Here is a 25,736-nt window from a genome sequence, read left to right on the forward strand (position 1 = left end):
GCCGCCCAGCTCCTGGAGCCTGCGAAGGCTCTTGAAGCTGAGCTTCCCAGGGATACCAGAAGGGACACTCTCGTGCAATTCCGGCTAGGGAAAGCGAGGGAAGGTGGCGGCTCCGGGCAGGGAGCGAGCGAGTGCTCCACGCCGCCCGCAGGACCGAGTGAGTCACGCGGCCGCCAGACGAGGCCGGTGGCGCACGCACCCGAGATCCGATGTAGTGCACCGCCTCGGCGCCGCGGCTCCCGCCGCGCAGACACCGCACCCGCAGCATCGCCCTGGCCCGGCTGGTCCACGCGCGGAATGTTCCTGGCCCCTGGGCCGCGTCGGTCCAAGCCTTCCCGAGAGCGCGCCCGGAGCGGGGTGGGCGGGCGCGCGGGGCCCGAGGCCTTTTGTAGCCGCGCTCCGCCCCGGCCGCCCCCCGCGGCCCCATTGGCTGCCGGGAACAGGTGGTGGGGCCGGCGTAGCGCCCCGAATTAGGAACTGTCGGGAAGCGCCGCGGCCGCTGGCTCGAGCCTCCGACGCTTGCCCTTTTTTAGCCAGCGGGGCCACTGACGGCTTCTGTTGCACGTCCGGACCCGGACCCAGACCCGAGCGTCGCAAGAAGGCCCGTTGGAGTCTCGCGCAACTGGGCGGGACGCGACTTCTGACGAAGTGACAATGGTCTATGCATATATTAAGTGAATATTTGAGAATTTAAATATGCTAAGCGTGAGTACAGTGTTACCCTTAAATTCACATATGCGCACTGAACCAGTCACCTCATTTTTCCGTAAACGAAACCACCTAAAGATTAGGTAGTTTCTTAGTGCAACATCGGGTTTGAGACTGCAGAAAACTAAGTCTGGAAATTGGGCCATTTGTTCCCCGGGGAGGCAGTGCTTTCCTTCCACTACCCCGTCGGTTGTTATTTGGAACACCTGGCATTTCACATGGTCTTTGGCCATGTGCCCCTGGCTTGAGAAACTCCGTCATGAAAATCGACAAGTGTGGGTCAGAAATAAGGGAGGACGACAGTTTCGTTCCTTCCATTTCATGTTTTAAAATTTTTGTTTCAACTTGATCAGGATTCTTTTTTAGAAAAGTATTTTCCCTCACAGTGCAGTCTTAATTGCTGTGGATTTGTACAAAGCTAGAGAACTCAGGTTAACATTTATGCTCCTAGCAGGGGAGGGGGCAAGAGATTTGAGTATTTCATTTTTGTACTTATAGAATTATAACTATTCATTTTTGATGAGCTGTCTTTTCAATTTTGGTATCTCAAGCATGTTTTCCAGAGTTCATGGATGGAAAGCACCAGACGAGCAGATGGCATGGTGGAAAGAGCCTCCGAGAGGGAATTAGGATAACTGAGTTCCAGTCCTGAATCACTTATAGACTACTATATGTCTTCCTGAATTGCAGTCTTCTTATCTGCAAAGTGAGAACAATAGAATTTACTGTCCCTAGCACATGGGGGGTTGCTGAGAGGCCAAAATGAGAGATTGTACATGCAGAACTTGATGCGTGGCATTAGAGCTGTATAAGTCCGGGTGCAGTGGCTCATGCCTGTAATCCCAGCAATTGGGAAGGCCGAGGCTGGCGGATTGCCTGAGGTCAGGAGTTTGAGACTATCCTGGTCAACATGATGAAACCCTGTCTACTAAAAATACAAAAACTAGGTCGGGCGCGGTGGCTCATGCTTGTAATCCCAGCACTTTGGGAGGCCGAGGCGGGCGGATCACGAGGTCAGGAGATCAAGACCATCCTGGCTAACATGGTGAAACCCCGTCTCTACTAAAAATACAAAAAAAAAATTAGCCGGGCGTGGTGGCGGGCGCCTGTAGTCCCAGCTACTCGGGAGGCTGAGGCAGGAGAATGGCGTGAACCCGGGAGGCGGAGCTTGCAGTGAGCCGAGATGGCGCCACTGCACTCCAGCCTGGGCGACAGAGCTAGACTCCGTCTCAAAAAAAAAAAAAAAAAAGCCGGGCATGGTGGTGGGTGCCTGTATTCCCAGCTACTGAGCTGAGATCGAGCCACTACACTCCAGCCTGGGCGACAGAGCAAGACTCCATCTGGGGGAAAAAAAAAAAAAAGCTATATGAGGTAATGTGTTACTACTCTAGCAATAAGGAGGCCCCCAAATGCCATAATATGGTGAAAGGAGTAAGTCTAGGTTAATAACTTAATTCTGCCACTTAATTTGCTGTGTGACCTGGAACCAAATCCCTTTATCTTTCTAATCAAGGCTTCATACTTCTAGTGAGGTTTTGGGAAATCTTTAACATTTCTCAAAATTTAAAAACTACTTACTCCCAACAATAAAATGCAGCCACCTCTGAGGTCTGATTCTCTTAGTGTACTGAGGGCAGCCAGAGATGTGCTTCTCCTGAAAAGAATTGAAGAGTACAGTAAGTACACATAACAAGCCCTTGAGATTACTATATCATTTCTGCTTGAGATTGGAGGACACCCTCTTGCCACCCATTAAAAGCACTATTTTAATTTTGCAGATGTAAGAATTGGGAGTGTCTGGTAATAATGAAGTTTACGATGTTGTTAAGTTTTACATAATGAAAAACTCATAGCCAAAGAGCATACCCTTATCTCCTGGGATCCAGCAGAAAGTGTGTGGATAGCGCCACCCAAACCAGTCCTACTGTTATAAAAGCAAATCAAAGCACTCACTCCTCCTTTTTGCCATGCCTCTGATTTACTTTCATTCTTTGTCCTTTTTCCCCTTTTATACCACACTTTTATTCATTCACCACAATTATATTTTTTCATTCTCTTTTATGTTCTGTTTTTGAAAAAATTTGGTAACAATTTCTAGAGTGACCTCATCAATTTAAAGTACAAGCTTTCCATATTAGATTGTTTGTCTAATACTGGGCCAACTCTGCAAAGTATCTATATAGTGATAGTTGGCAACTCCGTGGTCTTTAGTTGCTGCCTTATTCAGAAGAAATGGAATAGACTGTGAAGTCTTGTCTTGCCTTCCCCTATTGGCAGTAGATACCATTAAATACTTTGATTGAACCAATAATTTTAGGATCTTGGTGGTCTCATACCTAGTCGTTATGCATATTCAAGTCTAATAGTAGTTCATCTTTGTAGCTTAACTTAAAGGCATAATTTAGGATAGTGTGTGTATAAAGGGGTCTAAAAGGACAGGGAATAGAAAACATACCAGAAGCATGGCAAAAATTCAGCTTTTCAATTCTTCCTCATCACTGTTGCTTTCGAGATATGCCCAACTCTCCCTAGTTCCAACCAACAAAGCACAGAGTTTTTGAAATGTGTCTTGAAATTAAAATAAAAAAGCAAGTAAAGTCATTGGATTAACAAAATAAACAACAAAAGAGCCCGTTGTAAGAATTTATTATTTCTATATCATGGTTGACTTCAGAATCTGTACATAGGGCATAAACAAGTACAGAGGAAGGTGTTCCTAGAACTTAAGAATACAGATACTCTGTGAAATTGGTTAAGCACACACATATACACACAGATACACTGGATGAGATTAGCTATCTACAGAAGTCACCTATTCTAAGAGACATTTGTACCTACAGTTTAGGGGAAGGATATCTCTCAAAGTAAATTAGAAACAATAATGTATTACTCAAGTTCAAACAAGGTGACTAAAGTATATTCTCATGCCTGGAATGTAAATAAAGCTGCAATTTTTTTAGAAAATATTATTTGGGCTGCATCAATAAAATATATTTGGAAGGATACACAGATACTGATAACCTAAGTTGTCCCTGGGGAGGGGACCTGGATGGCTAGGAAACAGGAATGAGAGAGATTTTCCACTGTAAGCCTTATTGTACCTTTGAACTTTGAACACGTGAGTGAATTACCTAATAAACAAAAAACATATTTAAAAGACTGCATTTGCAGAGGTGTGATTATCAACATGGAGTTTTTAAAAAGGAAGGCTGAGTGGCCAACCTATCGGAGTCTGTTCATCCAGATCTACCTAAGGATGGAATCAGAATATTCTGGCCTCTGGAAAGGTTAAATCTATTGAGGACAAAAATAATTCTGTGGGTTTTTATGAAATATCCCTCAGAACTATTCACTTCCTCTAACTTGTGAGCTCACCAAGCTCATCCCTGGGAACCTTGGCATAGGGGAGTTACCCTGCAGGCTGAGCACAAGTGATCTGATAGCTGGAAAGATGAAGATCTCATTGTAAAGTATTAAATCAGTATTCTGCTGGGTGTGGTGGTTCACACCTGTAATCTCAGCACTCTGGGAGGCTGAGGTGGGTGGATCACCTGAGGTCAGAAGTTTGAGACCAGCCTGGCAAACATGGCAAAACCCCATCTCTACTAAAAATACAAAAATTAGCCAGGTGTGTTGGTGCACACCTGTAATCCCAGCTACTCGGGAGGTTGAGGCAGGAGAATTGCTTGAACCCATCTGAGACCAGCCTGGCAAATATGGCAAAACCCCGTCTCTACTAAAAATACAAAAATTAGCCAGGCGTGTTGGTGCACACCTGTAATCCCAGCTACTCTGGAGGCTGAGGCAGGAGAATTGCTTGAACCCAGGAGGTGGAGGTTGCCCTGAGCCGAGATCATACCACTGCACTCCAGCCTGGGCAACAGGAGAGAAACTCTGTCTCAAAAATATTAGTAATAATAATAATAATAATAAACATTCTAGCTTATCCCTCAGAGTGTGGTGAGTTCTAGCTCAGTTCTTGCTTCCTAATTATGTTTCCCTTCTTAATGTTCTCTTTTTCCTGCCTACCTAGTCGATTCCAGGTAAACTGATGGAATTTACTTTCTAAATCTGAAATGCTGTGGGACTGGCCTGATCCCACAATACCCTGTGTTCCCTGGAATTGCCTGCTTATATGGCTGTTGGCTCCTTAAGGACAGGGAGTCTGTTTTACCCACCAGTATATCCCTAGCACAGTGCCTGACACAGCCAGAGTCCTTAATCAATTGTTCAATGCCACTCTGATGGCCCAGGCTAGAATAACCAGAGCTCCCTCTTTGGTACTTTGCAGTCTTTGATTTCAAATGAGTTACAAAATCTTGTGAAGGCAGCCTCTGCACTGTCCCTTACGAATCATTTTAGGATTTTTACTAGTTTTGAACAGCTGTGTTATTACTGCTCAACATCTCCCAATGAGGTAGATTCTTTCATTGGAAGACAACTGCAAAACACTAGCTCCAGCTAAATTAAATGCCAGCTTTCTCCAAGTATTTAAAATAATCTCAGCTTAGGTTAGCACTGAAACTGATACAGCTTTAAGAAAACTGAGGAAGAAACATTTGAAGTCTGCTCCAAGGGATCTTCTTATTTTTTTTACTTTAGTCTTCAAATACCCTTCTGGAATTTAAAAACAGTAAACACCATTCTCTTTCTTAAGGTTCTGACTAAACTTAAAGGCAAAGGCCAACCCATTTGCCAAATTGCTGCTTTTTTTTTTTTAATTTAATGTAGTCTCACTCTGTTGCCCAGGCTGGAGTGCAGTGGCATGATCTCAGCTCACTGCAACCTCTGCCTCCCGGGTTAAAGCGATTTCCGGCTAATTTTTGTATTTTTAGTAGAGATGGGGTTTCACCATATTGGCCAGGCTGGTCTCGAACTCCTGACCTCACGATCTGCCCGCCTCAGCTTCCCAAAGTGCTGGGATTACAGGCATGAGCCACCATGCCCGGCCAGCTTCAATTAATTTTAAAATCATTTCTACTCTAATAATAATAACTACTATTTACTGAGCACTTACTGTGTGCCAGATAAGAGCTTCACATGTTATTTCATTTAGTCATCTATGAGGTATTCTTATAATATTTTTGTTTCAAAGATGAAGAAACCGAGCCCTACAGGATTAAACAAATTGTCCTAAGTGAAACAGTGGCCAAGTGGCTAATAGAGCCAAAATTCAAATCCAGGCCTCTAAGACTCAAAAGCCTGAGCCCTTAACTTCTAGGACACTTGATTTTCTCAGATTCTCAGGAGAATAGCTACTGCATGATGCAGGGTGCATACATGTAGTCCAACTACTTCCAGTGTTCAACACTCTCCTGTAAGCTGCATATTGTGTCGCATGCTGCCATCTTGATATTTCAAGATATCTCTGAGTGTTTTTTCTGGGAGTTATTTATAACTGTCCTTCTTAGGATAATGCTATACCCATAAAGACTGCATGGTAATGAGTCTTTGACAAACTGAACTTATGTGGGTCAGTTAGAGCTGAATGCTAAAGAGACAGAAAGTCCAGAACTAGTATAAGGCCTCTAAACAAGCTCAGGTATAGCTTAGATCTCTGTTGGGAACTCTACAGAGGCAAGAGAAGGTATTTTAGCATAGGGGTAGCTGTTGCTCCCTGCACTGTAGTCAAAGAAGGGACAGCAGGAAGGGGAAAGTGCCTTAGAAGGGTCTGTCCCATTGGGATGGTTCTGGAAATACAATGTATGTTCATCCTGACTTAATTACAACCCTCGGACTTTTAGTGGTAGCTAAAATAGCTCCACTCACGCCACTGAGAAAGCTGTGCCTTACATTTCCCCTAAATTGACACTTCCCCACCCCTCCTTTGTTTTTTGAGACAGAGTCTCCCTCTGTCATCCTGGTTGGAGTGCAGTGGTGCGATCATAGCTCACTGCAGCCTTGACCTCCCAGGCTCAAGCAATCCTCCCACCTCAAACTCCCAAGTACCAGGGACTACAGATATGCATCACTGCCTGGCTAATGTTTACATTTTTTTGTAGAGATGGGGTCATACTATGTTGCCTAGGCTGGTCTCAAACTCCTGGGTTCCCATGATCCTCCTGCCTCAGTCTCCCAAAGAAATGAGATTACAGGTGTGAGCCGACCTTTCCCTTTCTTAACCCAACAGCCTCTAGCACTGGTTGTGCTAGTCAGACAGTGCGTATCTAGACAGTGCCCAAAAGTGAGGAAGTCATATTGGCTAATTCCAGAAATGATGCAGAAGTTAGTGAATCTCTATCATTATGTTACATGATATTGGTGCCACGAAGATGCCACTGTCCATAAACAATCCCTGGTATTGTAGGAAATATTTTTGGGGCACCTTAGTGGTAAGAAGGCAGCTGTCACTGGACCTTCTCCCTCATCTCATTCTTGTAGCCTAAATTCCTTTCCCAGTACTTTTTCAAACATCTTCTCCAAGCTGATTCTCTATTTACACTTTTTGTCTAAAGCCTCAAAAAAATGCTATAAGAAACAGATTGAATGACCAACAACAATTAAAGAATGGTTAAGGAAATTATTACACATTCAGCATTTGGCAAAATGCTTGGGTCTTAGATGAATAAATACATTTTTCTTAATATTTCTTAAGTGAATGAATAAATTCAGGATTTATAATAAATAAATTTCATCATAAGATGAACATGCACCACTAAATAATGTTTAAAGAGAGTTTTTCTTTTAATAAGCTAGGATGTGGAGGATGTGTCATTTTAAAATATGTCAGGTTGACATATTATTTTGAGTTGAAAACATTAGAGAAAATTTAGTCTTAGAAAAAGGAAGCTGACCTGTCTCTCTGTATATAGTAAGCAATAAAGATTTCTCTGGGAGGAGTACCCTCTCCATACTAGGGCGAGAAAACAGCTCTTATCACCAGAGACTTGGAATTGCAGTTGACAATGGACCTAAACAAACATACTTAATGAAGTAACTCTTATCTTTCACCAGTTTTATACCCCACCATGTATCTCCTAGTGACTCCTCTAGAAAATTCACTGTCCCTAGCCAGATTGTCTTTGTCCTGTCATTTCTACTCAAATTTATTGTTCCTTGTCTAAAAAAGTATAAAAGCATCTTGCTTTGACTACTTCTTCACACTTCACTTTCCTGTGGAGATCCTTATGTACATGTAAAACTAATAAAATTTGTACGCTTTTCTCTTGTTAATCTGCCTGCTCTCAATTTGGCCTCTACATCCAGCTAAAAAGCCCACTAAGAGCTAAAAGAGGGGTTGGAAGTGATCTCTGGCTTCCTCACAATATTAACTGAAAAATAACCGAATATGAAATTGTATGTACAGTATTCTCTGAACCATGTTGAACATATGTATGCACATAAAATTCTGGAAAGAAATTTACCAAAATTTAAATAGTGACAATCTTTGCGTGGAGATGTAATGGGTAACCTTTATATTCTTCTTTCTGCTTTTCTGCAATTTGTATACCTTTCTCTATGAGACTTTGCTACATTTATAATCAGAAAAAAACCCTAATCGCTATTATTTTTAGAAGCAGAAGGCCCTGTGTCTGCTTAGAAACAACTCTTGTTGTCACAGATATTTTCCCTTGCAGCTCTGCCCTAAGAAAACTGTAGATACTGCTCTGGGAGAAAACCTCCCACAGCCACCTGGCTCCTCTCATGTCCATACACGCTGTGATCTGGCAGAACAGGGAGATTAGCGTGGGAAGACACTTCTGCCTATCTCTCTGTTGTGCACTTTGCCCAGTTCTCAGTCTGTGCTTGCTATTTCGCTCCTGTCTGTCTCGCTTGTTGCTGGTAGGGAATTTTCCAGAATTATCATTCCCAGCAAAAGGCACTTCTCTAGCTGGGCCCTGGGAATTGGAGAAGTAACATTCGCCAGTTTTCTGCATCCCTCTCTAATATTCTTACTTGTCTTGGGCAACATCCCAGGAGGAAGCACTCATCTCCTCCACTTATGGTCATTTAAGTGACAAAACGTCCTCCATAGTCACGTTCTCCCTGCTAAAGAAAGGTCTGTTCAAATAGAATTATTCAGAATTTGCAAGCTTAGAATCAAAGTAGGGTCCAATATTGAACTTTTGCTTAGGAACTCTAAATTACTGTTTACCATGCTATTCAGAATTTAAAAGCAAAACTGAATACGAAGACCATATAAGACTATATATTGCAAAGGCTAAACTAGAAATATTCAGCTATAAGATGGAAATGGAATGACCTGTGAGGCATGAGGTTTTTATGAAGGCTTGATTTAGTAATGACAGACTATGTCAGCCAACACACTGCCTTTTCTGGAAAGTTATGTTGTTCATGTGACAGCAATTAAATCATTTCAGGGGACAGATTTCAGACATTCCCAAGAGAATGCATCTGCAACTTGAGATACTTGTGCTTTTCTGGCACAATTCTGTAGCAACCAAATTTCTGACTCTGCAGCCAATTTAGCACTGGGAAAATCCAGTAATTCCCCGATATTTACAAACAGCCAATGAAGATAAATGTTTACTAGCATAGGACTAATCCCTCATTGACTCTGATTAGATCAAACAGTACTATTTCATGGTATTCCTGTTTTTTTTTTTTTATGTCCAAAGCTTCTGTAACATCTCCAGAAGAATGAAGCAACTTCTTCCTGTGTACCACAGCACACCTTGTTAATACTTTTTTTAGAGCACTTATACATGGCTGTAACAGCTTGTTTACATATCTCTTTCGCCAGACCTCTGGAGAGCAAGGGCTACAGCTCCTGTACTTAGCACAGTGATTATCACTTAATAAATGTTTGTGGAATCAATTGCCTAGTCAAAGTTTTATTTTTTCCCTTGGAATTTGTACCTCACTTTAAAACAATATTTACAATGTTTGAGAGAGGCATATTTACAGAATTTTAAAACTAAGAGGGATCTTATTTTACAGTTGGGATAACCTCATGGCCCAAGGCTAAATGATTCATCCAAATTCACCACACTCTGCTGAGATAAATTCTCAGTGCAATTCTTTTTTCAAGAGTTAAGTGAACTTTTGGAAAACAGACTTTGATTTTATACTCTGGGAATTCAAATCTGAAAACCTTAAACTTCCAAGTCTAGCAAAATGGTGCTATAGGTCTCAAGAAGGGCTTTAAGTGTGATTATATTAATTTTTTAAAAATTAAAGACAGAATCTTGCTATGTTGCCCAGGCTGGTCTTGAACTCCTGGGCTCAAGTGCTCCTCCTGCCTCAGTCAGCCCCCCAGAGTGCTGAGATTACAGGCGTGAGGTACTATACCAGACTGATTAAGTGTGGATATCGTAAGTAGGTATTCTGCACAAGTCGGCCTTCTAAACTTGTGGAAGTCTGTCTGTACTTTAATATGTTAAAATAATTTTCATGAGTTTGTGGGAAATTTTGTTTTCTCTCTGTTTTTGGATTTATAGAAAAGTTACAAAGATAGTACAGAGTTCCTGTACACCCATCGCCCTGTTTTGGTTTACCCCGTTATTGTCTTCCACAGCTAAGATACATTTGCTAAAACTAAGCTACCAACACTGTAAATCATTATTAACTAAACTCCAGACTTTACTTGGATCTTACCAGTTTTTCCACTAACATTCTTTTTCTGTTCCAATATCCAATCCAGGATACCACACTATATTTCGTTGTAATGTCTTCTGTGATTGCCTCTGCTCTGTGACAGTATCTTAGTCTTTCTTTGGTTTTTCAGGACTTCGTCAGTTTTGAGGAAAACTAATCAGATATTTTGTAGTCTATGCTTTGAACTGGGTTTATGTATTTCTCATGATTGGCCTGGCATTATGGAGTTCTGGAAAGAATACTACCGAGATGAAGTGCCCTTTTCATCGTATCGTATCAGGTACTATGTAATATTCTCATATCACTGATGGTATTAACCCTGTCATTTGCTTAAGGTAGTGTCTGCCGGGTTTTTCCTCTGTAAAGTTGGTTGGTGTTTTTTCCTTTTCATACTTGATTCTTTAGAATTGAGTCTCCGAGACCAACTCCCTGGAAAGGAAGAGGGGTTTACATACATATATTGCTTGGAATTCTTCTGCAAGGAAGATTTATCTCTTTTCCTCTCCTTATGGAAAATTTAGTTTGATAAGTAATAATTTTCTTAGTTGGGGGAAGTTAAAGTTATAATTGTGTAAGACAGTAACGTTTGGCAGATATAAAATAGTTGGAATATGAGTTTAAAAGATAAAGCCCTCCTTAGGGGATATCATCATGGCCAAGACATTTCATATCAATAAACTTTCCAGATAACTGAAGCTTTTTCCTTTAACACTAAAAGTTTTTAAATATATAAACTTCTCCCATTTGTATGGCTGCCTTTCTAAGATGAATTAAATACTTTTTATCTTCTTGAACAGAATATCCTGAACACAATTTAACCTTTTTACAAAAATTGGTCATTATACTGAAATTCACAGCAGTGATGACGGTTGAACTTGATGACCTCTAAGGTTTCTTCCGATCCAAGTTTCTATGGTTTGATAACTATCCAACAAAATTAATGAAGCTATGCCCCCAAATAATCAAAGACTTCTTGTTTTTGCAGGGTTTTTTGTTTTGTTTTGTTTTTTAGACAAGGTCTTGCTCTGTTGCCCAGGCTGGAGTGCAGTGGCACAATCTGGGCTCACTGCAAGCTCCACCTCCCAGGCTGAAGTGATCCTCCCACCTCAGCCACCTGAATAGCTGGGACAACAGGTGCATGCCACCATGCCCAGGTAATTTGTGTATTTTTTGCAGAGATGGGTTTTTGCCATGTTGCTCAGGCTGACTTCTTGTTTTTAACTTAAGGTTTGTATCTTGGAGTAGGGGTACAGAAAGTCTCAGCCTCACTTCTAGACTAGAAAGAAGCAATAGGTATTCTTACGAAGGCATCCAGGGATGCACATAGGAATCACTTGGGGAGCTTGTTAAAAGGCAAATTTTGATTCAGGCCTAAGATTTTGCATTTCTTTTTTTCTTTTTTCTTTTTCTCTTTTTTTTTTTTTTTTTTTTGAGACAGAGTCTCACACTGTTGCCCAGGATGGAGTGCAGTGGCGTGATCTCAGCTCACTGCAACCTCCACCTCCCGGGTTCAAGCAATTCTTGTGCCCCTGCCTCCCGAATAGCTGGGACTACAGGCACACACCCATCTAATTTCTGCATTTTTAGTGGAGACAGGGCTTTGCCATGTTGGTCAGGCTGGTCTCAAACTCCTGGGCTCAAGCGATCCGCCTGCCACAGCCTCCCAAAGTGCTGGGATTACAGGCATAAGCCTCTGTGCCCAGCCAAGATTCTGCATTTCTAACAACCTCCCACGTGATACCCATGCTGCCAGTCCGTAGGTCACACGCTGAGCAAGGACTTAGGGAATCCCACACACCAAATATTGTGGTCTGGCTGTTGACAGGGCTGGTGAGTTCCTAAGGCAGTTGGAGCTTTTCTCTCATGCTGCAAAATATTTTAGACATGGATTGTTTTTTAAGTACAGTCGAATATTACAAAAAGAAGGAGCTAGGTAACAAAAATTAAAAACACATTCCTCTAATAGAAACCAAAGAAAGGAATGAAAGTTATTTTCCTTAAATGACCTTTGATGCTATAGTTCCTTTGATTCAGTGAAAGGAGGTATCCAGATCACATCAAAATGACAATAAGCTAGTATTATCATCAGTTGTGTGGAGAGAAGGTCTACTTCTAGAACTTGAGGCTTCTTACCCCAAAATTGCACTTGAGGATTTTAGGACAGCATCAATGCACATTTTATAACATTGTTTCTGCTACTATTTTCTCATAAGCAGAAGTCTGTCCTTTAGGATTTAAGCCATAGTAGCCAACCCCTTAGCCCTTTCAAATTAAGCTGATATGATACACAGAATCTACTTATTTAAATATAAAATGAAGTATATGATTCCTCAGTGAAATACAGTGCCTTTATTAGGGCAACTAATAAAGGTCTTTCAACTATGAGAAGTCTTTTACATCACTGTATGGATGACCACACAGCCTGTCTGAGACAGTTCCAGTCAGAAGTGCAGTGCTCAGGGAAGTGCACCATGCATGCAGATGTGGAGATCAGAATTGACCTGGAGATCACTGCTTGACCATTAACTACTTGGATAACCTTGAGCAAGTCACTTAATCTCTCCACGCCTACTTGTACAAACTAGTTAACCTCAAGGTTCTGTTGAAGTCCTAGTTTCTCACCATTCTATTCTAATACCTTAGAAAGGTATTTTGTATACGTTTCAAAACAACGTTGGCTGGGAGCAGTGGCTCACGCCTGTAATCCTAGCACTTTGGGAGGCCAAGGCAGGTGGATTATCTGAGGTCAGAAGTTTGAGACCAGCCTGGCCAACACGGTGAAACCCCGTCTCTACTAAAAATACAAAAAAAAAAAAAAAAAAAAAAAGCTGGGCATGGTGGCACATGCCTGTAATCCCAGCTACTCTAGAGGCTGAGTCAGGAGAATTACTTGAACCCGGGAGGCGGAGGTTGCATTGAGCCAAGATCGTGCCATTGCACTCCAACCTGGGTGACGGAGCGAGACTCTATCTCAAAAAACAACAACAACAACAAAAACAATGCTCATCTCTTTTTATAATGCCATGAAGAGAGCTGATTTTGCCAACTTTGTGCCTAACCATTGAGCAAGTAGCAGCTTGAATGTTATCTTACACCAAGTAATCAGCAGAGGAAAAATAGCTGAGATTTTGACTTCATTTCTTGAATAGATTTGTTTGTGTTTATAAGCTAGCCAGTGGTTTAGTTAACACTGTGCAGAATTATTGCTCCAGACAATTACTAAAGATCAAAGTTTGTGGCATGAATTATACCACTTGGTAAGATTCTGCATTTCTCATAACTGAGTAACAAATTTATATTAGAGTTGGTGTTAGGAAAAAGTGATTCTGGCTTCATTGATTGAATTGTAGAAGGCAAAGAGAAAAACTGCCAATTGCTGCCTAAAAAATTTTCAAGTTCTTCTGCTAAAGAAAAAAAAAACACAAAAAATAAAAGGATACAAAAGATTTTAGGTTGGCAGATGTGTACCTCAGACAGTGGCAGGCCCTATGGCAGAGTAAAACACAGTATAGCATCATAATAAAGAGTGTGGGCTCTGGAACCAAACTACCCAGCTTTAAAGCCTGACCCTACAATTTAAGCTGTATGAGCTTGTGTAAGTGACTTAACCCGTCTGTACCTCAGCTTTCTCAAATATAATAAGGATAATAATAGCATGTAACTCATAGAGTTATGATTAAACGAATTAATACATGTAAAGCACTTAAAATAACCACTCACATGTTAGCTACTGTTGTTATTAGGAACTGAAATGGGCAGAAGGGGAACTAGTCAGGACAGGAAGGCAAACTTGGTGACAGAAAGGAAGAAAAAGATGCTGAGAGCAAGCTTAGAAATGAGGAAGAAAGTACTTTCCATATCTGGTTCCTACAGTGAGCATTCTCTCTACGTGACTACAACACTCTTGTGGAAAACTTTCTGCATGTGTATGCACGTGCGCGTGCGTGCGTGTGTGTGTGTAATGTTTCAAAATGATTTCATACATATCATCTCATTTGATTACCAGCAGTCTACAGAGATAAAGTCTCTATGTAACCTAGCAAATTACTTCTGGCTCTCACAGAATGTGGGGTAGGTAAACACAGGATGAATCCTGAGAGCACCAAAGCACAGCATAGAAGAGCACCCACCACAAGCCATTCATTCCTAGATAGATTCTGAGAAGTAGGATGCTGGGTTTTTAATGTATCACCAGGGATGTAATGTGGGGCCACATCTTTGTTTCCCAAGATGATCTCACCATACATTTCCTAAAAGCATTATATTTGATCATCTTCATATCTTCACATTCACCAAATGTACTTCATGTTCCTTTGCAGTAAGCATATTTTGTATGCCTGCCTAGCCTTTACTATGTATCAGATCCACTTCAAAGTAGCCACTCTGTTGAGCCCTGGAAGATACTTGTATTACTGTTTTCTTGTTTTTCAAATACAATTTGAAAATTTAAAATACAATTAGGGGATCAGTAGAAAACAGCTATATGGTGATGACATAGAACAATCTCTAGCCAAGTAATGGGAAATATGTCTCAGAGAGGTCAATGGCTTATTACTATTAATTAAAATAATAATTAACATTGACCACTTAATATGTGCCTGGCAGTAGCCAAGTGCATTACATGAATTTAGTTATCATGATATTGTGGTATTCCCAGCATACAGCAAATGGTAGGAGCTCAAGAAATATTTGTTGGATAAATGAACCTATGAGGTAGGTATTAGTTTTATTTCCATTTTACAAATGATTAAAATCAGGTGTAAAATTTTAAAGCCTTGTCTAAGGTCACATAACTATTAATTGGTGGGTGTGGTTTGCAAAGCCAGATTTGGTTATAGCGTAGCATAGTGTAGTGGTTCAGAGTGGAAACTTTGGAGCCAGCCAAGCCACTTAGTTTTGAATCCTAGCTCTGCCACTTACTAGCTGTGTGAACTTGGGAAAGCTACTTAACATTTTGCGCCTCAGTTCTCTCAACTATAAATTAAAAAAAAAAATAGTTCCAACCTCCCAAGGTTATTGGGAAGATTAAATGAGATCATACTGTAAACACTTACAACTGTACCTGGTACTCTATCTGTGTAGCTATTACTGTTTAGTGGAGCCTTACATTACATGCCAATAGAGCTTTTACCCTTCAAAAGAAATTTCTATAAATTATCTCATAACATCCTGATAGGTGATAATAATTACAATGAACATCATACAGGTTGAGTATCCCTTATCTGAAGTGCTTGGGACCAGAAGTGTTTTGGACTTTGCATTTTTTTGAATTTTGGAATATTTGCATTATACTTAACTGATTCAATATCTGAATTCAGAAATCCAAAATCTGAAATGCTGTAATGAGCATTTCCTTTGAGCATCATGTCAGCACTCAAAAAATTTTTGATGCTGAGCATTTTGCATTTTGGATTTCTGGATTAGGAATGCTCAACCTGTAGTATGTCACTTAATCTCACAATAATCTATTTCAAAGATTTTAAGAATCAGGCTCAGAAAGGTTAAATGAATTGCTCAAGACCATACAGCAAGCCAGTAGCAATGCTAGCCCCTGCTGGAAGAAGGTAGAATCAAAGATCAAAGATGACTAACACATAGCATCAACTCTTACAATCAGGAGGGAGTAGAGCAGAGGTCCCCAACCCTTGGGCCACAGACCGCTGCCAGTCCACAGCCTGTTAGGAACCAAGCCACACAGCAGGAGGGAAGCAGGACTGAGCGAGCATTACCACCTGAGCTCCACCTCCTGTCAGATCAGCAGCATTAGATCATCATAGGAGTGCGAACCTTACTATATACTGTGAACTGGCATGCAGAGGATCTAGGTTGTGCGTTCCTTATGAGAATTTAATGCCTATCTGATGATCTGAGGTGGAACAGTTTCATCCTGAAATCATCCTCCTGCCACAACCCATCTGTGCAAAAATTGTCTTCCACAAAATCGGTCTCTGGTGCCAAAAAGGTTGGGGACTGCTGAAGTAGAGGAAAGACAGACAGGAAAACAACTAACTCAAGGCAGAATTAAGCCAAGTGCTAAAAAGGTGGGAAGGTTACATGTTGAGGAAAACCAGAGGAAGAATTGTTGAATTCTATCTGGGTGTAGTGTGTTTGCCAAAACTTCATTCCAAAGGCACCAGGCGGGTCAGGCACTATTTCATGGTTCTGAAACATACTGAGTTCACTCAAAGTCAGAAAAGTTTGCAGGTCTATAAAGAAGTGGGACAAAGAAAATTCTGAAAAATGCCTAGGCATTCATGGCTACTCTCACATATTTTAGGGTGTGGGAGGGAAACAGTGACCTTCATTTCAATGGACAAATGAAACATTCAATACCAAGGATGGGGTGAATAATGTAATTATTCTAAACAAAGTTCCCTATCTGCTCAGTTTGAGAGGATTCAGAACACGTATCTTCATCCTTTTGTCTTCAGTTTTGCTATTTTGGAACCCAGCGGGTCATTTCTTTTGGAGTCAGCCCTCCCATTCCAAGGCTAAAAGGTCATGAGATCTCTCTCTCTCCTGTCTCTCAGGGCTTGCATTGTTTTGGCAAGATCTTGTCCATCAGTGAGAAATAATGGTGCAGCAAACAGATATTTCTGTCTCCTCTGTCTGATTTTAGTGCCTGAGAAAGAAGAAATCAAGACTTCATCCCATTTTTTGGATGGGGTGTAGCAAAGCACTAGAGGAAACTTTGATGAAATGGATACCTGAGAATTAATATGAATAAGCCATTTGCAGACAATCTCTATCCTATCTGTAGGCTGGCCTTGTTTCTGGCTCAGTCCCCAAGACCAGGTCATATTTAATATTAGGTCAACTACTAGACAAGTCTGAGTGTTCTAAAGATCTAAGAGTTATTATAGCAGGCTAAAATTCTCAACTCTAATATACCTTAGGTATAAAACCCAAACCAATTTTTTTTAGATTTTTCAAGCTCATTCTCCTAGATTCAAATAAAAACTAAGTGGATTTCTAGTATTTGAGGAAACAGACAGATTTAACTATTAAACACCTAGCATTTTGCTCAACGCTGGGATGGGGAGCAAAAATTATAAAAGATTAGAAAAAAGAGGTACAAATTCCCAAATCACTTAAAGATCTCACTGGAAAAATAATACAAAGTCACTTTAAACAATTGTCTAGCAATGCAAACAGAATGCAACTAGATGCATAAATGTATGGACAGTGCTACAGGACCTCAGATTAAGACAAGAGCAATTTGAACTAAAGATGTGAAATACGTCTTCCTGGAGGGAAGTTAAATTTGCATTAAGGATTTATAAATGAATGTCCTGGAGTAAAGCGTTTACTTGGAGGAGAGAATACCATTAACTCTGCCCTGTCCACCATTGTACTATAGTGCTCTGGATGTCATTCCCTCCCATTTACCGCACATTTCCTGGTACAGAATGAATTAAAAAAAAAGGCATTCAAGCTTTCCACGACTAAGTCCCATTTTACCAATCCAGCCTTGCTGCTACTCATTCATTCATTCAACATATCTTGATTTTACACTTAAATCCTTTAGGTACTGTGGTAAGTACAGAGCACCTGGAGAAGAGCAAGGCTCATTTTCTGTCCTTAAAGGGTTTAGAAAGACAAGGATACCACAACTAAAACACAATACGATAACTGCTCTAAGAGGTACGCACAGGGTATCAAGGAAACTCAGAGCAGGAATACTTATCTTGGAGGAGGGAAAGCGATCGAGGAAAGTTGATAAACTTGCCTTGAAGTTGCTATGAATAAACCATTTCTGGACAGTATCTTCCTTGTTCCTGGAGCCTGGTCTTCTCTCTGGCTCAGTCCCCAAGATCTGATCTTACACAATACTGGGTCAATGCTTAGACAAGTTTGAAAGCTCTATAATTCATTTAGATAAACTAAATTCTCAGATTTAATATAACTCAGATATAGTCCTCAAACCAGTCAAAGTATAAGAGATTTTTCTTGGCTGGTTTAATATAGTTACAATTTAGGGAGAGATTGGAGGGATAGTGTTTAATTAGGACATTTTCGCAATGATCCAATAAAAGTAACAAAAATTCCTATTGATGGTAGAAATAGAAAAGAGTAGATGAATGTTTAGATAAGCTGGCAGCACACAGTTTCCAAAGGTATGGTATAGTCAGTCTTAAGATACAGTATTTGGGCTGGGCACAGTGGCTCACACCTGTAATCCCAATACTTTGGGAAGCTGAGGTGGGCGGATCATGGGTCAGGAGATCGAGACCATCCTGGCCAACATGGAGAAACCCCGTTCCTACTAAAAATACAAAAATTAGCCGGGCGTGGCAGCATTGTGCCTATAATCCCAGCTACTCGGGAGGCTGAGGCAGGAGAATCACTTGAACCCAGGAGGCAGAGGTTGCAGTGAGCCGAGATCACGCCACTGCACTCCAGCCTGGGCAACAGGGTGAGACTCCGTCTCAAAAAAAAAAAAAAAAAAAAAAGCCAAAAGTATGGTAAAGATAATACTGACCTTCTGTTAATTTCTTAAACACAAAAAGCATATTCCAATCTCAGGGCATTGGCACAGGCTTTTCCCTCTTCCCTTTCCTCTTCCAATTCTTCTGCTTGGTTTCTACTTATCCTTCACGTCTCAGCTGGAATGTCACTTCCTCAGAGACCTTCTCTCCTTTCCTGTTGTGAAATAAGAAATATATATATGGTCTCTGCCTCTAGTCTCTGGCCTAGAGCTCCCAACACCCTTGTAATTTCCTGAGTTACAGGGGTGCTAGGAGAATCTTTGGTTCTAATGTTTGGTCTTCACTCTCGTTCCTGACATGGAGCTCTTAAATCCCGTGGACTTTCCTGAGTGATAGGAGCAGTCTTTTGTTCTACCAAGGCAATTCTTGCCCGGCTCCTAGATGAGGGCTGGTCACCGGAAAGCCCAACCATGATCATAAACTTGGAGCTTTCAGCCCCTACCTCCATTCTCCAGAGAGGGACAGAGGCTGGAAATTGAGTTAATAATTGATCATGCCTACGTGATGAAGGCCCCATAAAAATCCCTTAACTATGGGGTTCAGAGAGCTTCCAGGTTGGCAAACACACATCCATGTGCCTGGAATGTGGTACATACCAACTCCATGGGGACAGAAGTTCCTGTACTCAGGACCCTTCCAGATCTCACCCTTTGTATCCCCTGGCTGTTCATCTGTATCCTTATTACATCCTTTATTAATAAGCCAGTAAATGTAAGTAATGTGTTTTCCTGAGTTCCATGAGCCATCCTAGTAAATTAATAGAACCTAAGAAGGGGGTCATGGGAAGCCCAATTTACAGACCGTCCCTGGTCAGAAGCACAAGTCACAATCTGGAACTTGTGATTGGCATCTGAAGGTGGGGGACAGTCTTGAGGGACTGGACCCTGAACCTGTGGAGTCTGATGCTATCTCCAGGTAGATAGTCTCAGCATTGAATTGAATTAGAGGACACCCAGGTGGTATCTGTGGGAGAATTTGCTTGATATGTGGGGAACTCCCCAACCAACACCTGGTGTCAGAAGTGCTGTGTTGAGTGGCTGAGTGGTGTATGAGAGTAGGAAAAACAATTTGTTTTGTTTTTCCTATCCTTAATACCTGTTTAAAGTAGCCCTTTTCCGTTTATTTCTTTCAAAGCAATTTTCATCACCTTTAATTATCAGATTTATTCACTTGTTTACTTCTTCAATGTTTGACTTCCCAGTAGACTATAAGCTTCATGAAGGCAAGGATTACAGTGTTTTTATTGTTGTTGTTTGCCACCAAATACTCAGCCTCTGGTATAGTAACTAGCAAGAAGTAGATGTTCAATAAATATTTGTTTTAATAAATATATAATTATTATGTTTGTAAGTTGAAAAGTGTGAACCAACATCATAGGGAAAAATTACCTTAACATTAACTTCTAAAAAATGATGAATCAAGCAATTTCCTGAAAATGTGCAAGAACGGACTTTCAGAATGATGTTCTATGAACTATAGTCTGCAGGTCATTTGAAATCCAGCAAATATTTTCATCCTCCTTCTTCTGATTCTATAACTTATTCTATATCTAGAATTACTCTAAAGACTAATTCTAACCTGGATACAAGATAAAAAGTAAAGATGGAAGGTTCTAAAGAACAATTTTAACAATGTCCCATTTAGGGGGATTTTCATTACATACTTTATGAACACAGGTTTGGCATATTAGCTATCCGTGGAAATAAGTCACTTACTACATCTACATGAGCATGTTGAGATGAAAGTGTTTGCAAATCATGCTTTTTCAAGGGTGGCTAAACAAATCTCTATTCATCTATTACAACTCATAGTCATTGCTAATGTTCAAATATATTAGGGTTGAACATAACACAAAAATGGAAATGCCGGAAAGATTAACATTATTTAATCTACAGATGACTCATGCTACTGGTTTAACCATTTTCTTTAGATTTTTTTCATATACAGGAATATATTTTTATATACATATATAATATGCTGAAGGGACTAAAATATTGCATGATCATTATCCTAAAGAAACAGATTGCAATTATTTCTTTTGAATTATAGACTTACAGGTAATTAAGAATTTTTATAGTTAATTAAAAATTAGACAGACTGTAACCTTGAATGTAACAAAGGACATAAAGAGAAACCATTTGTTACATGTACCTTTTCGGGAAAATCTCACAAAAGATTTTGTTTGGCAAAGCTATTTGAAACAATTTAAAGCTAGAAATGTTTCTAGGCTATAGCAAGATGAATTCCATCGGTTTGGATTTTGACCTACCACTAAATTTTGGATTTAGGAACAGTCTCATTTTTATACTTAACACAAAAATTAAATTTTAACTTAGAAACTGAGTTTTACACAGCTTGAGGCTTGTGAAAAATTATGTGAAAATAAGTCAGTTACTGCTAGGGTCTCAGTGTTTGTGTCCTCCACAAAATTCATTTGTTGAAATTTTAACCCTTGAGATGATGGTAGTAGGAGTCAGGGCCTTTTGGGAGGTGATTAGGTCACGAGAGTGGAGCCCTCATGAATGGGATTAGTGTGCTTATAAAAGAAACATGAGGGAGCTAGCTAGTCCCTTCCACCATGTGCGGGTACAGTGAGCTGTCTCTAGACAGGGGGCCCTTACCAGTCATGGAATCTGCCAGTGCCTTGTCTTTGACTTCCCAGCCTCCAGAACTGTAAAAAATAAATTGCTGTCATTTATAAGCTACCTCGTTCGTAGTATTTTGTTACAGCAGCCTGAACAGACTAAGCCAGTTAATATATAGAGACAACAGATGGCTTCATACACCTAGGTGTGAATCCTGGGAAAATTGAGTGGAAACCACAGTTGAGAACACCAATGTCCTAACAATCCTGTAGCCTTCAGGCTTAGTTGGTTCTGGACTCCCTCTAGTGGTTCAATTCTAGTGCTTTAATAGATGTTCTTCAATTCATAGAATTAACAAATTTCTGGTCAGATTAAAAACAACTAAGCAAAAGAGCCACACAACTCCCATTAGAATGGTTTACCACAAGGAGGCCAGGTGCAGTGGCTCATGCCTGTAATCTCAGCACTTTGGGAGGCTGAGGCAGGTGGATCACTTGAGGCCTGGAGTTCGAGACCAGCCTGGCCAACAGGGTAAAACCCTATCTCTACTAAAAATCCAAAAGTTAGCCAGGTGTGGTGGTAGGCACATGTAATCCCAGCTACTTGGGAGCCTGAGGCAGGAGAATTGCTTGAACTTGGGAAACAGATGTTGCAGTGAGCTGAGATCCTGCCATTGCACTCAAGACTGGGTGACAGAGCAAGACTGTCTAAAAAATAAATAAAATTTTAAAAATAAAAAGAATGGTTTATCACAAGGAGATTATGTCATTGAATGGCATGATAAATATGGATGTTCAGATGGCTGAAATCATAGTGTTGCAAATGGTTAGACCTAAAGGGACAGAATGGATTTTACTGGATGATTGGGAAAGACATTTATAGTTTTGCTCAGAGTGAGTGGATAAGAGCTGAAGGCCCAGTAACAGAATTCCTTGTTGCTTTTGTTTGCAACCTATGGTAAAGACTGGATCTTTTAGAGAAAGAGTGAAGTGAAATAATATTTCCTGTGCATATGGATTCTATGAGGTCAGAGGGTTCTTGTTTGACCTTGTATAAAATCAACCTCTTAGACCAACCAAAAGCAACATGTAGTTTCCTTCTCATCATATTCCTAATAGCATAGTTTGTGCCTCTGTTTTAAACCAATTCAGAAAACTTTGAGGCCGATTTAACTTTATTGGCTCCCTATTTTGGCTTTGGTTATTCCACTCCATTAAACCTTTACTTCTTGGCCATTTCTGCACTGTAAATATAAGTAAATCTACTAACTCTTTTACATGAGATCCCTTTACATATTTAAGACAGTTATCATGTCCTCAGTAAGTCTTCTTTCCCTCTCCCAGATCCTTAAAGCTTCTTGGAACTGAATAGAAGGGACTCGATGAGGTACAGGCTTCTGATAAAATAACTTGATAGGCATGTAATTCACACCTTTAGGGGTCGGTAAAAACGATGGCTTTTTTTTTATTTCAAAAAATGCAAAGCTGTTATTTAAAAGTCCCAAAACCAAAAAGAACTGAAGCCAATGGGATTAAGAGGAAAAAAGAAAACAGGAAGTAATGGGTGACTTACCCATTTCAAGACCTCCTCCCGCTATTTTCTGATCCCTAAATTGTTCCAGAATCGATTTAAGCAGAAAAGTACAGCTGAGACCAGATAAGTTACTGTCAAGTCAAGAAGTCTGTCATGTCTGCCATGAAGTTTGGACAGAATGAGATCAGGAACTGGCATGGGTCTTAAGATACCAGATCTGACAGTACTTCCCAATGATAAGATATTACTACACAGTCGGTAATTGATTATTTGCATAGATAGAAAAAAAAACTCAGCAACTTAAGCACTCTAAAATATCAGTTTTGTCAACTCACAAATTTGGGTTGCAGTGAAAGTGGGGAAAATAGAGGTAGGAAGATGTAAGTCAAATAAAAACAAGGTATACCTTCTTGTCTTTGAATATCTGTAGTTCTTTTTTAACGGCAATTAAGAGGGATAGAAAATGTATTCCAGCTGATAAAAAGGAATTCCCTGTGCGAAAGGGAAAGGCAGAAAGCAGCTGGAAAAAAAAATAGCAGGCAGTTGTCTTAATAATGTAGATAGGTATCGCCTCTAATACAGGACTTAGTACTGTTGTGCCCCAATTAGACAGTAAGCATTGATCGCATGAACTTTAGTGATTAACTTGTTGCCAAAGAATATTCAAAAGAATATCAGAAATCAGAACAAATGTACTGTTGGTGTGCTACAAATCCATCAGGTAGCCTAGTTTTCCTTCTTTCCTCTCTACAAGGGATTTTAAGTGCCACCGTGTGCTTCCCTCCTACTATGCTGCTACTTTCCCATAGGAAGGGTTGTGCCTGGACCTCCCAGATTGGAACCCCGATTATCGAAGGTCCCAAGGCCGTATTCTCAGCTACGCCAAGTCACCTGAGACATTTGCACCAGAGCACCCAAAATTCTGTGCCCATGGGGATAGTTGGAGTTTCTTCACAAAATAGCAAAGTCTCCAGGTTGCTATTCCAACGGCGGTAGTACTGATGCTCCAGTTCGAAGGCCAGGAAAACAGAATGTAAAGCCGGTGACTTCTAAGATATATGTAACCACCAAAGTACATGCTTAATGACCTAGTGAAGTGAGCTTAAGCCGCCTCCCAGACACCTGTGACGAAGACCATCGCGGGAAAGCTCTGGGGTAGGCAACTCGATTTCACGAAAGCGGACACCAACGCTCTACCCAGAGGCCCGAGCGTCGTCTAACGTTTCCATTGGCCCTTTCGGCCTTCACTCAGCTGCTAGCAACGCAGTCTTCCCTAGCGCATGCGCGCAATCTGCTTCCGGCCTGCGAGCTCGGTGTTCCGCTTGTTGTGGACCGGGTGGGTTTCCTAATCTGGTTTCGTCTGCCTGGTTCATCTGTGTGCAATGGCTCCGGACTCGGATCCCTTCCCTGAAGGGCCGCTCTTAAAGCTGCTACCCTTAGACGCTAGAGACCGGGGCACCCAGCGCTGCCGCCTGGGCCCGGCCGCCCTCCACGCCCTGGGCGCGCGCTTGGGCTCGGCAGTGAAGATCTCGCTACCCGACGGCGGCTCCTGCCTCTGCACTGCCTGGCCTCGGCGGGACGGAGCGGACGGCTTTGTGCAGCTGGACCCGCTGTGCGCGAGCCCCGGGGCGGCGGTCGGGGCGTCGAGATCCCGGAGGAGTCTCAGCCTGAATCGCCTCCTCCTAGTGCCCTGTCCGCCCCTGCGGCGCGTCGCCGTGTGGCCGGTGTTGCGAGAGCAGGCAGGCGCGCCCGGTGCCCGGAATACAGCCGCGGTGCTGGAGGCGGCGCAGGAGCTGCTGAGAAACCGACCGATCTCCCTGGGCCACGTGGTGGTCGCTCCGCCAGGCGCTCCTGGCCCGGTGGCTGCCTTGCACATCGTCGGCGGGACGCCCAGTCCCGATCCCGCTGGGCTGGTCACCCCTCGTACCCGCGTCAGCCTTGGCGGGGAGCCTCCGTCGGAAGCCCAGCCGCAGCCCGAGGTGCCCCTGGGAGGTCTTTCGGAGGCGGCCGACTCGCTGCGGGAGCTCCTCCGCCTCCCGCTCCGCTACCCCCGCGCCCTGGCCGCGCTGGGCTTAGCGGTGCCTCGCGGGGTGCTCCTGGCGGGGCCCCCCGGAGTGGGCAAGACCCAGCTGGTGCGGGCCGTGGCGCGCGAGGCGGGCGCGGAGCTGCTGGCAGTCAGCGCCCCGGCGCTGCAGGGTTCCCGGCCTGGGGAGACGGAGGAGAACGTGCGGCGGGTCTTCCAGCGCGCCCGGGAACTGGCCAGCCGCGGACCCAGCCTCCTCTTCCTGGACGAGATAGACGCCTTGTGTCCCCGGCGGGGCGGTCGGGCACCCGAGAGCCGCGTAGTGGCCCAGGTGTTGACGCTGCTGGACGGCGCCAGTGGGGACCGCGAGGTCTTGGTTGTGGGAGCCACTAACCGGCCGGACGCTCTAGACCCAGCGCTGCGTAGACCCGGGAGATTTGACCGAGAGGTGAATGGGCTTGGCGGGTTTGCCCACTGGCGGTGGAACCTCGGCCGCTTCTGGCGCCAGTTGGCTGCCCCGGAGGCGTTTGCCTCTTAGGTTTGAGCATCGGTGAAGTTGGAGTGGGGGCTCTTTGCAATGCAGAGAACACGTTCTCTGCCGATATATGATCTGTGAGTCAGGACCTGTATTTCCCCAGAGTCAAATTGTCAGGACCTGTGAGTCAGGATCTGAGAGTCAGGACCTATGTTTCTCCAGAGTCTAATTGTTTTGGGAAGCGAGGTGTCCATTACAGGTTAATTTTGTTGTGCAGGTCCTATAATCAGTAATGTTAGTTCTTAAGAGAATTTTGGTCACCTACAAGCGTGTTAAACTCATTTTTTGGAATGAGAATTTAAAGA

At 42.2% G+C, this 25,736-nt stretch overlaps 2 protein-coding genes and 2 long non-coding RNA genes across 5 annotated transcripts in view; 2 read left to right on the forward strand and 2 right to left on the reverse strand.

Annotated features, from left to right (window-relative positions):
- The window catches only part of GATM (glycine amidinotransferase), a 17,709-nt gene extending 17,053 nt beyond the window's left edge, over window positions 1-656 (reverse strand). Inside the window, exon 1 of the mRNA XM_001163621.7 lies at window positions 200-656. Coding sequence (XP_001163621.4) covers window positions 200-427 — 228 coding nt within the window. The 5' untranslated portion in view covers window positions 428-656. The remainder of the gene's footprint in view (window positions 1-199) is intronic.
- LOC134808524 (uncharacterized) lies at window positions 558-9,483 on the forward strand. The gene is made up of 3 exons (XR_010151659.1): window positions 558-705; window positions 1,260-1,414; window positions 9,288-9,483. It is a non-coding gene; the product is annotated as an uncharacterized LOC134808524 (long non-coding RNA).
- On the reverse strand, window positions 2,282-24,160 carry LOC107968613 (uncharacterized). Its single transcript, XR_008539573.2, has 4 exons — window positions 23,765-24,160; window positions 21,377-21,426; window positions 18,749-18,909; window positions 2,282-2,362 (listed from the first exon to the last, which is right to left on the reverse strand). It is a non-coding gene; the product is annotated as an uncharacterized LOC107968613 (long non-coding RNA).
- The window catches only part of AFG2B (AFG2 AAA ATPase homolog B), a 19,071-nt gene continuing 17,471 nt past the window's right edge, over window positions 24,137-25,736 (forward strand). Inside the window, exon 1 of one of the 2 annotated variants that reach the window (XM_016928152.3) lies at window positions 24,137-25,344. In XM_016928152.3, the coding sequence (XP_016783641.2) occupies window positions 24,256-25,344 (1,089 nt within the window). In that variant the 5' untranslated portion in view covers window positions 24,137-24,255. The remainder of the gene's footprint in view (window positions 25,345-25,736) is intronic. The other variant, XR_010151658.1, reaches the window with a different exon arrangement.

The sequence above is a fragment of the Pan troglodytes genome, chromosome 16 (genome assembly GCF_028858775.2).
Source record: "Pan troglodytes isolate AG18354 chromosome 16, NHGRI_mPanTro3-v2.0_pri, whole genome shotgun sequence".
NCBI lineage: Eukaryota > Metazoa > Chordata > Mammalia > Primates > Hominidae > Pan > Pan troglodytes.